The sequence below is a fragment of the Sphaerodactylus townsendi genome, linkage group LG06 (assembly GCF_021028975.2).
Source record: "Sphaerodactylus townsendi isolate TG3544 linkage group LG06, MPM_Stown_v2.3, whole genome shotgun sequence".
NCBI lineage: Eukaryota > Metazoa > Chordata > Lepidosauria > Squamata > Sphaerodactylidae > Sphaerodactylus > Sphaerodactylus townsendi.
The window spans coordinates 74,398,639-74,409,407 of NC_059430.1; the positions used below are offsets into that span (position 1 = coordinate 74,398,639).

Below are 10,769 nucleotides of genomic sequence, written 5' to 3' on the forward strand. Positions count from 1 at the left end.
GCAGAATTGGTTTTGGCTTTCTTTTTTATTTCAGATCACAGCCACTCACGAATACAAGACAGACTGTATTAGTTGTTGGTGGTGTCCACTGGCTTAATTTTAATCATTTGGCTATTATTCAAAAGGTGCTAAAGCGGTAAGCTTTAACCTGACAGGTTATTGTTGTTTTTTGCATACCTCATATGCATTAGCCCTGGAAGCAATTTATAATATTATGCTCAAGATGAATTCACTTCCAGACCCATGAAGAAGGCATCACAGTTTGTGTATTTTATTCCTACGGTTTTTGTTAACCTTAGTCTATTCTGAATTTCATTATATATTAATACCAACATTACTTGATTATAAATACAAAAAGTAAACTGAGGGAAAAAATTCGTAACAGGGATTCTGTATCTAAGGCAGGGAATAGTAAGAATAAGTCTTTAACTAAGGCTTTTATGCTTAGAGTTTTTTTTAACTTAGACTTATTTCTCAGGATTCTCCTAATAAAACCAATATTAAGTAAAGAGTTCAATCTTTCCCCTAACCTCTACAACCTCACTGCCAGCTCTCAAAGACCTGTTCCTCATTGCAGTTTTCTTTCATACCTTCACTTTCTCCTTTCCATGCCTTTCTCTCTCTATTTCCATTTCATTAGTCAGAATCAGGGCTGTTGGGAGGTGTGGTTCCTGAATTTCCACTATGCTTGTGATAGAGGCAGTGCTAGATTAAAATATGCTGAAGCATAAATCCTCTGATGTCTTGAATTCTCACTTGGTATTTAAACTGGCAGCTTCCTTGATGATTTTTTCTTCTTCTGCATCAATACAACAGTAAAAATGTTTCTGGTCATTTTTAAATCTATCTATAAGATGTGCTTATTCTAAAATATACCTATCCACAGAGCGAATCTCTCAAATATCCTAGTAGTGATAAAATCTCTGGGAATGGGCTTTCATCTCCCAGTGGATGGAGTGCATTCTTTGTCGCTGGTAAGACACCTTTTGACTCTGGAAATGTTTTCAGGCCTTAATGTTTTTAGTTGGTATCTTAAGAATTGTGCTGATCTATGGAACATACTTCTACTGTGTCCACCCAAGATAAATGTCAGGCTCTATTGATAAGCCCCATATCCGAAATACAACAAGGTTAATTGCAAAAATTTGGGGTGAAGCTACTAATCTCTTGTGTATCAGGCTCTAAATCGTAGTGCTTGGTCAGGAAAGGGTATTGGAATGAGCTTCTACATTTGAGTCCTAAATGGTTGCTTGAAACTGTTGAGAAATTACATTTATTCCAACTGTAACTGAAACGACAGACTGAAGTTTTGTCTGCTCTGCAGCTGTGCATAATATGTACAAAGTTGGTATGCTTGGCATGTGTTTTTTGTATCATTGGGATATCTCTGAGTGAGATCTCAGAGCCTAGCTTCAGCTACAGCTGCTCATCATCTTCTCACAGCTGGATACAACAGAATGAGCAAGAAAGGTTATTCTGCTGCAAGCCACTCCTTTCCTATATCAAGAGAGGGAGCTGGGGGGGGGGGGGAATCCTCTTTTACCTGGTGTTGGCAGCTGTGGAGACTGGGCACTTTGCAGATTTCCCCAGATCCAGCCCTGTCTTCCCGCAAGCATCCTGGGCTGCCCAGAATGGAAGCATCTATCACAGGGACGTAGGTATAGATTTTTTATGGGGTGGGTTCGAAGGGTGGGGCTACACCCCCACCTGCCCCAGTGGTGTGGCCATGCCTCCCCAAGCCCCACCCCCGGCCTCAGTGCTTATAAAAGCAGCTCTCCAAGGCCAAGGACAGAAGACTCCCCTGCTCTGCCCCCCCACCCACTGGCTGGCCTCCCAGCCAGCAGCCAGCAGTCCCTTCTGCCCTCCCCTCTGGGCAGAGGCATAGCTAGGGAAAATGGAGCCCGATGCAAACTCTGAGTTTTGTGCCCCCCATGTGCGATTGAGGTGATGCTGGAATCCACCCCCAAAGTAGCATCATTTTCAATGGTGTTTAAACCAGGGGGCCCAGATTATCCTTTTAAATCCACCTGAAAGGGAAAATCTGGGTTCCCCAGTTAAAAAAACACTAAAAGTGATGCTGTTTGGGAGTGGATTATCCCCCACCCTGAAGCAGTATCACTTTCAATGTTTAAACTGGGGACCTCAGATTCTCCCTTTAAATCCATACTGAAGGGGGTGGATTTAAAAAGAGAATCTGGGGAAATTTGGAAGGTGCCTGCTGTCAGGGATGTAATTGTTAAGCTAGCAGTACCAAACTTTCAGGGTATCTTTAGGAGACTTTCCTGATGATACCACCCAGGTTTGGTGAAGTTTGGTTCAGGGGATCCAAAGTTATGGACCCTCAAATGTGTAGACCCCATCTTCTATTAGCTCCCATTGGAAACAATGGGGGATGGGGCACTCCCTTTGGGACCCCCTAAACCAAACCTCACCAAACCTGGGTGGTATCATCAGGAGAGTCTCCCAAAAAAATCCCTGAAATTGTGGTGCTGCTAGCCTAAAAACTGCACCCCCTGCAGGCCAAAAACTGAAAAAACACACTAACAAATACAAAAAAACCACAAACGGGGGTGGAGCTTCAGACATGTTATGGGGGGGGGGGGTTGAACCTGGAAAAAAACAACCCTTACCTACGTCCTTGGCTTGTGTTCACCATTTTCTGCTGCTGCGGGATTCTTCGTGCTTTTTACCATTTGTAGAAGGTTCCCACAGACTTTTCCTCGGCTTTCAGAATATCCACCTGCAATTTCCATGTAAAAAGTACATGCATAAAGTTAGTTTTCTCTGCCAATTTGGTGCACAATTCATGTTTCCTGTTTTTGTTTGCTGGCTTTGAGGGAGGTATCTTCAAAGATATGATTATTCGAAATATGCATATGCCGCTGGTTTTCATATCACATCGTCATAGATTCAAAGACACTTCCTTCAAAACAAAATAAAAAACAACAGTTGTGCTGAATCAGCAGTGAATGTACTTTTTACATGGAAATTGTCAGCGGATGAGTGACAAGCAGTGGGAACCTTTTGCAAATGGTGGGTAGCATGGACAATGTTGAAGCAGGTGCAAACTACTCACAAAGCGGAAGTGAGAGCTCTAACGGGGGTGGGAGGTGGGTAGAAAGAACCATTTTGGGGTGAAATGCTTTATTTGTCCATGCTAAGCAGACAAAAAGCCAAAACAGTTCTTTTTAAAATGCCAGTAGGACTTTTTATTTGTGTTGTGCAGAATGGACTAGTGTGATCCCCAAAGCAAGTAAGTACACAAATACAACAAAATTTAAAATACAAACCCATGAATCAAAAAATGCAATAAAGAGGGAGGAGCATGGTGATATACTAGAATATAATCTATCCGTGATAAATCACCGTTGGTCAGCATATTAGAACAGAATACCTCAACAGAATTGTGCCAGAATGGCCACCATTGAAAAATTTGCCTAGTTCTTGAAAAAATTGGAGATTTTATTTTCTGGTCTAATTTTTGTATTTATATTTATTCATATTTTACTGCTCTATAAATAACATAACTTTATTTTGGCAAAAATTGTAAAATCAGTAAATTAGATAAAATAACCTGATTTCTTGTATGTAATTTTCAGGCACAAGTACAAAAACTGTGGAACGAGAACCAGGCTATTTTGAAGATGGCAAAACAATATGGCTATGAAGTGGTTGACACTTTCATTATTACTATGGGACGGTACAAGGAATTTTTGCAAGGGAAGTGTGGATGCCATTTTCATGAGGTGATTGTTAATGCTTGTTTTGGAGAATAATTCAAAGAGTCTCTGAGTTGTCATGCATTAGTTAAAATATTTGCAACCTAACTATACTGGTGGGATCAGCCAGTATGAAAACTACTAAATAGCGATTTGGGGCATTTTGGAAATGGGTGTGTGGCCCCCTTTGGGTCCCAACAGAAAGACATTTAGAGAGCTTCCACTGAATCTTCTCAGTGGCTAGTAGCTGCTGTGTAGATTCCCAGATCAAGTCCATGTCCACTGGTTTCACTGAGTGTAATTGAACTACCTGCCATTACCAGTGTCCTCATTAGCGCTAGAAACAGGGGCTTAGCTAGGTTCTAAATTTAGGGAAGCAAGCACATTTAAAAAGGCACCATGAAATATACTTTGCTTTCCACCCAGAGAGCCTGGAGTGATGCCTGCTCAGCAGTGATTGGGTGGCCCTGGAAACCCTCCCAAGTAGGAATCCTCATATGCTTTTTGGCTTTTCAGGAAGAGGTGCTGACAGAGGCATATCTAGGGAAAATGGAGCTCGGGGCAAAATCTTTCCACTCCCCCCCCCCCCAATGGCGCCCAGGTCTACTGCCCAAAGCCGGTGATGGCGCCCAGGTCTACCGCCTAGAGCTGGCAGCAGCACCCAGGTCTACCTCCCAGAGCCGGTGGCAGCACCCAGGTCCACCTCCCAGAGCCGGTGGCAGCACCCAGGTCTATCTCCCAGAGCTGGCTAGCGTAGCCCAGGCCCAGCACCCCCCCCCCCGCATGATTACATGGCATGTACCCGGAAACATATTATACCCCATGTCCCCATGGGCGGTACCAATGGGCATGTCCCCTGCGTGCCAAATGTTGATATGTAGGTCCTGCTGGACCTCTGCCAACTTTGGAGGAGCCAGGGGACAAGTGAAGTAACTTAGAAGGCCCGTCCCAAGGACCCGGCTTCAAGACCAGGGGGACTTCTTATACAGGCTATCTGGGCTGCCCTCCCAGTGAGGGGCTAAGGTGGATCACCCATTTTTGACCAGCCCTTGGAGCCTGGCCTGACTTACAAAGTAAAAGAAAAATTAACTATGAAATTGTCAATGCCATGATAATAACAGTATCAATAATAAACCATGATAAATTACTATTATATCTTTACTGTTACATCTCTTAATTTTATTTTGTATCTGTTTGTGTAGGTTATAAACCACCCTTCACTAAGATGGCTTACAATAATCAGCACAGTAAAAACAATAAAGTCAATAAAACAATAATTTTCACAGGGGGAATAAAAGCATAATCAAGATCTAATAAATTTTAAACGCCCCCCTATAAATTCAAAACAATCAATACACTACAAAAGAGAGCAAATGGGATGATTGAGTTCCTTGAAATCCTTTATTGGGATAGTACCCAGTTTATTACAGACTCTGACCACTATTCCAGTGAGAGATAGGGTTGGTCAAATTCAGAAGAATAGAGTGGCTGTCTCAAAAGAAAGCAGAAATCAGCACAGAAGAGTTGACTACTATTTGAAGCAGTTAAGCCTTCTAAAATATGTTGGTGCCCAGAGAATGTGTGCATCCTCAACATGTGTAGTTAACATTCCATGGAAACATTGTGCTTCTTAAAAGAGCCTTAGTGAGGAATATATGATACCACTTCAAAGCATTTCAGCGGATTGCTTTGTCTGAATCTGATGCAAGGCATTGAAGAGAAAAGGCAGCTGCATCAGCTTGTTTGGTTTCAGGTGTTTGACTTCAATCCAGAATGATTCCTAATGAGATAAGCAAGATGCACTCAGAGATGATCAGTTTTGAGCCATTTCAAGAACAAACTTTTTGGGATCAGAGGAGATTAATCAATTTGCAGCAATGTAAAAAAATGCTTAGGTGGATCCTCAGTGAAAAGGAAATAACATCAACAGATCTTTGTGTTTTGAAGAATAGCAATATGCAGTGGCATTAAGGTGACACTAAGGTAGAAATTAAGGTGGCATTTTCAGTTTCCAGTTGCTGAAAAACAAAGGAATTTGCATTCAAGTTTTGGAAGCAGCTTCGAAAGTAATCCTACTGAACCTTAAGTATACATAATAAATACTTTCTTTCTTCCATGGGAAAGAGAAACTGGCAGGAATCTTTCCCTCTGGCTGCAACAGCCCTAGATATGGGCAGTGCTCTGTTTGCTCTCCATCTGCTCATCTTATGGTCTCATTGCACAGTAAATGTGATTTCTGTTGGATCCTGTTTCTTTTATGGCCCTAATGAGGAAGAGAACAGAAGAGTCACATATGAGAAGGTGGCAACAGGAGGGAGGCTATTCTTCCTATTGTTTCATGTGATGGATGAGGAAATCACTAGCCAAACCAGAGTCAAAAGGGTAGTACATCAAAATAGTAATTATTTTCTTCTATGATTTTAGCATCATATCACATCATGACTTTAAATATTTTAAAATGCTATTCTTATTATGGAAGATGATGTTTGGATGCCCTAAGTAAGACTTCCAGCAGCTGTTGTAACAAGATAATGGATTTAATTGCTGTATGAACCACCAATAACTAGAGGGTAGTTAAAATAGTGGCAACACCAATTAAACAAAAATTCAGTGGCACCTTAATAAACTAATAGCATTTATTTCAATATTACTCGTTTAAGTTGCCATTGGACTTTGTTTTATTTTGTTATAGCAGACTGAGACAGCTACCCCTTTGCAATTATAATTCAGTTTCAGAAAAACACAAATCGTTTTTTTCACTCATTAATTTCTTAAACACAGGTTACTAGGCCCCGCCACATAGTTACAAAGGACAAGGCAGACATCACAGTTGTGTAACATATAATGAGACTTGTTGCAAAATGGCCCATCCTCTTTCAGTCCTCTGGTGCATCTAGAACTTAGTGATCATTCCAAGTCCCTGCCTGGCAATGCATCGCTCTCTCAAGTCTGCCCAATTCTCAGATAAGTTTTCTGGCTGCATTTTGGTATTTCTACTGCCATCAGCCAGTCACATGCTAAGAGTGCCAGCATTCCCAGCACTCTATCTGCAATGTCATTTAAAGTTTCAGCCCAGTGCCCCTGGCTCCTACTATACAACTACTGGTTACCATGGGAATGGCTTGCTGCACTTCTGCTCTCCTGGAGAGATAGCAATCTAGTAGCCAGTTGCCTCTCTTCCCCTGGCACTGGTTTTAGATAGCATGCTTGAATGATGGAAATCTATGTGATATGGAAGAAGAGTTGGTTTTTATACCCTACTTGTCACTACAACATGTACAGTTTGACTGGAAAACCTATTTTTGTTACACCTAAGTGTCAATAGGATAATTTCACAAGCATTTTTTTTCAGGTGGTGAAATCCAAAACATCTGAAGGAAGCTCCCCTATGACAATGACATTATCAAAGCCCTATACACTGGGAAAATATTTCAGCAACCAAAGCAGTTTGATGCAGCTGCAAGCCTACTCATCAAATTCTCAATCCCCTTATCATGTGAGAGGTCCAGTAAACCAAGTTTATTCTGAAATCCTTCTCAACAGGATCTGTGCAAATCATAGGAAAGTTGTTGGAATATAGCTTCATTTGGCAGAAACATAGACTTACAGACTGCAAACTTTCCTGTATGGCAATCCAAAGGCCATACCAGATTTATTACATACTTCTCTTAGTGGGTAAACATACCAGCATAACTAAAGACATGTGGCAGTTTCCACAAAGCCTTATAAAATCAAGATGTGTCCCATGCATCTGTGGTTTCAGAATGGGAGACAGAGAATTTAAAAAAGAGGAAGGAGAAAGAGTTGCTTGAAATATTTCCAAAATTAAAATCATTGTAACTTAAGCATATGTATATGATTGGAAAAATAAAAAAACTACTATGCATGTGTGTATGTATAAATTTTGCAGAAACTACTCAAGTATGGCTACAGTATATAATATGACATCATCTGTAAATAAAAACTTCATTCCACTTTCTGATATAGCAAAATAAGAATATGCACTTGAAAGAAGGTATTAGGATGTCAGCCATAATACCAGATTTGTACTTTTGACCTTTGCATGATGGAAGACAATCACACAAGTGTCGTTCCATTGTTACACTGCTGCTTCCTCTGCCTTTGGCATTTCTCCTCAGCACTTCAGTTTGTGCATTTGCTGGGCATACATGCTTCTTCTTCTTAGGATAGGGTCAGGGCTATTTTTTTTTAAATTTACTTAATGTGTGCTGTTACCCAAGCCACAAATTTTATTGGGCCCAACAAAAACTTTAAAATAAGAGAGGGAATGTGGGCACATTTTGAATTGCACATGAACTAAAAGCTGAGAAGGAGATCAGCTTGCTTGAAGCAAGTTCATAGCTGTGATCCAAACCACGCAGTTCTAGGTTCTCACTATTAGATGCTACATTCAGCACTCCATTTTGTTTCTGACTGCAGCTTCTTCTGAAGCATCAGAAGTCAGTCCCAAAGGTCAGAAGCAGCATGCTAGATATCCTAGAAGCCCAGATGGCCACCTGCAGAGCTCACTGGACAACTTTTTGGGATTTCAACATCTGCTCAGATTGGGTTTAGATTTTTAATGGATATTTGTAAATTTCTCACTAGTAGCCTGTAAAATATGTGACATCAATAGTCATGCACAGAAAGAGGGTAATATTTTCATTTTCCTGGGATGATTTCAAAATTTGTCTTGCCCAATCTGTCGACTTCCTGTAACAAAGTGTGCCCTTGTATCCCTTCTGGGTAGGTGTTTTCCAATGATTTTTCAACAATGGTTTACATTGGTCTCATGTATGTGTACTAAAAGTGACGGATTCTGTGGTATCAAAGGTATGATGTTTTATTGAAGTCTTAAAGTCACTATTTTTTATAATGCTTCAGTATTTCTACATTCTAATTGTACTAGTTTGTTTAAGGTTTTCCTATTGAATATTGTTTAGTTTTCTGTATGCTGGATGTCCTTGTGATAAAATTAGAAATGGAGAAGGGCTGACTTTGTTAATACCTTTGTACAAAGAGCTTGAGTATTAATTTAAAAAACAGGTCAAATTCTGGTCATGTGCTAGTTCACTCTGGCAAATGTGCAATTAAGTGTGTGCATATTCACTATGAAATGAGTTTTCTATGCTATTATTCATTGTGTTTTTTAATATTTCTCAGATGTTGCTATTCTGAAAACAATTTTTCCATGTTATATTTTATAGTTACATTTTATATAAAGTTATCATTGTAACATCCAAACCAATGAATGTTTAATTTAACAGGTAACATGGACCAACAGTTTCCAAGATCAGATCCTCAGATAGGTAACAGCAAGGCAAACCTATAGAATAAAGAAGTAGATTATCGTAGCACATGATGCAAAATATTATTTAGTAACATTCTTTCTTTTGTATGCTGATATATGAATACACTAAATACATAGCTCAGATGAACTGACCACTTAACTGTGTCTCTTGGATTTCAGTTTTTTTAGATTGGAAAAAGTTAATGTCTTTTTCAATGGCACCAATCCACATTTATGATGTCTACATTTTATTATTATCTTTGCCCACATGAATGCTAAAAGTAATAAATCGGTGATAGTTCCCATTAATTCAGTAAAACATATTTTCAAGGAAGCATGCTCAAGATGTTCTAGAGGAACTTTCTTTACAACATCATTTTGAGTAATTATTCATAAAGTAACATTTGAGTATTCAATTTGTCCATATCGATCCAAAGACAGTGAGAATGTGTATAATCCAGTGTTAAGTTAGTTGTGACCAAAAATGTGGTTCACACGTATGAACCACTCAGATCCTTCTTCACATGATCATCATATTTTACTCATATTAGGTTAACTGCACTATGTGCTCCTAAGTCCAATTTAAGATGTCTGCCTACCGGCTACCTGAAACAGACTTCTGTTGCGATCAAACTTGGGTTGTGAGAAGATTTTTTTTTACTATAGTTTGGCAGCTTACCACTCTGTACCACAGGGCTCCTGGTAGAAAATAATGGGGTATTTACAATCCTTTTTGTAAATAACTGTAATACCTTTACAGTACAAATTTAGTTTATTCTAAAAGGTGGTTGTATTTTTAACACGTTGGCTGCATTTGACATGTTTGCATTATTTTCATATCAAAACTTGGTTATCTTAATCATGTTTTGAGTTTTGTGAGCTGTTTTGATTGTTTGGAAGAGCAACATACAAGTATTTTAAATATGCAAAATAATAAATTGAGTGAATAATGGGGTTCCCCCCTCTCACACGCAGGTACCTTTCACTCTCTGTGCCTCACCCACTACTACCACACAACATACCTACTTTCATACACATTCAGCGGAGGGAGAGGGAAGGGATGGAGGAGGAGGCATGCAAGGGAAGAGAAGTGAGGGAGGGGACAGAGAGTGAGGGTGGCACGCAAGGGAGGGGAGGGATCTATGCAGTCTGTTTGTGGTGGGTTGAACATACACTCAGAAGAACTCTGCATTTTCAGTCATCTCAACATCTGGCATGATGACCGAAAACTAGAATGCAGTCAGTCTGTCAGTCAGTCTTTATTGGCATAAGTCAAGTTCAAAACTTTGAAGACACAGAACATATTTTTTAATAAATGTTTTCTGTCCTATGGTCTCAGATCCTCATGGCTATAAGGAGAAATCTAGCAACCGAATTGGTCATGTGTAGATTCTAGATGCCCATTTTCCAGCAGGGAATCCTCTCAATTTATGAAGGAAAGGCTGATATAGAAATCATGTCCATTAACATAGAGAACATAGTCCAAGAGAACATATGAACAGGGACGTAGCCATGGTCTAAAGTTAGGGGGAGTAAGAACATTAAACAGTTATCATGACACATACCAAGTGGCAGCACAGGCCAGAGCCTGGGGAAAAAGAGCCCAAGGTGGGGCTTGGGCTAGAAGCAGGGTGGGGGTGTATTTGAAAAGGTACCCCATTAGCTACGCCACTGCATAGGAAATAGAATCAATACAACTGTTCTTGCAAGGACAAAGCCAATGGACATTCTGGAACCTTCCTGAGAAGACAGTTGTAGGA

At 40.0% G+C, this 10,769-nt stretch overlaps 1 protein-coding gene across 2 annotated transcripts in view; it reads left to right on the top strand.

Moving 5' to 3' along the window:
• Positions 1 to 9,983, top strand: part of CPED1 (cadherin like and PC-esterase domain containing 1) — a 113,002-nt gene extending 103,019 nt beyond the window's left edge. Inside the window, exons 19-22 of one of the 2 annotated variants that reach the window (XM_048500466.1) lie at positions 35 to 136; positions 887 to 974; positions 3,600 to 3,746; positions 7,072 to 9,983. In XM_048500466.1, the coding sequence (XP_048356423.1) occupies positions 35 to 136; positions 887 to 974; positions 3,600 to 3,746; positions 7,072 to 7,299 (565 nt within the window). In that variant the 3' untranslated portion in view covers positions 7,300 to 9,983. The remainder of the gene's footprint in view (positions 1 to 34; positions 137 to 886; positions 975 to 3,599; positions 3,747 to 7,071) is intronic. The other variant, XM_048500467.1, reaches the window with a different exon arrangement.
• Positions 9,984 to 10,769: the final 786 nt, after the last annotated feature.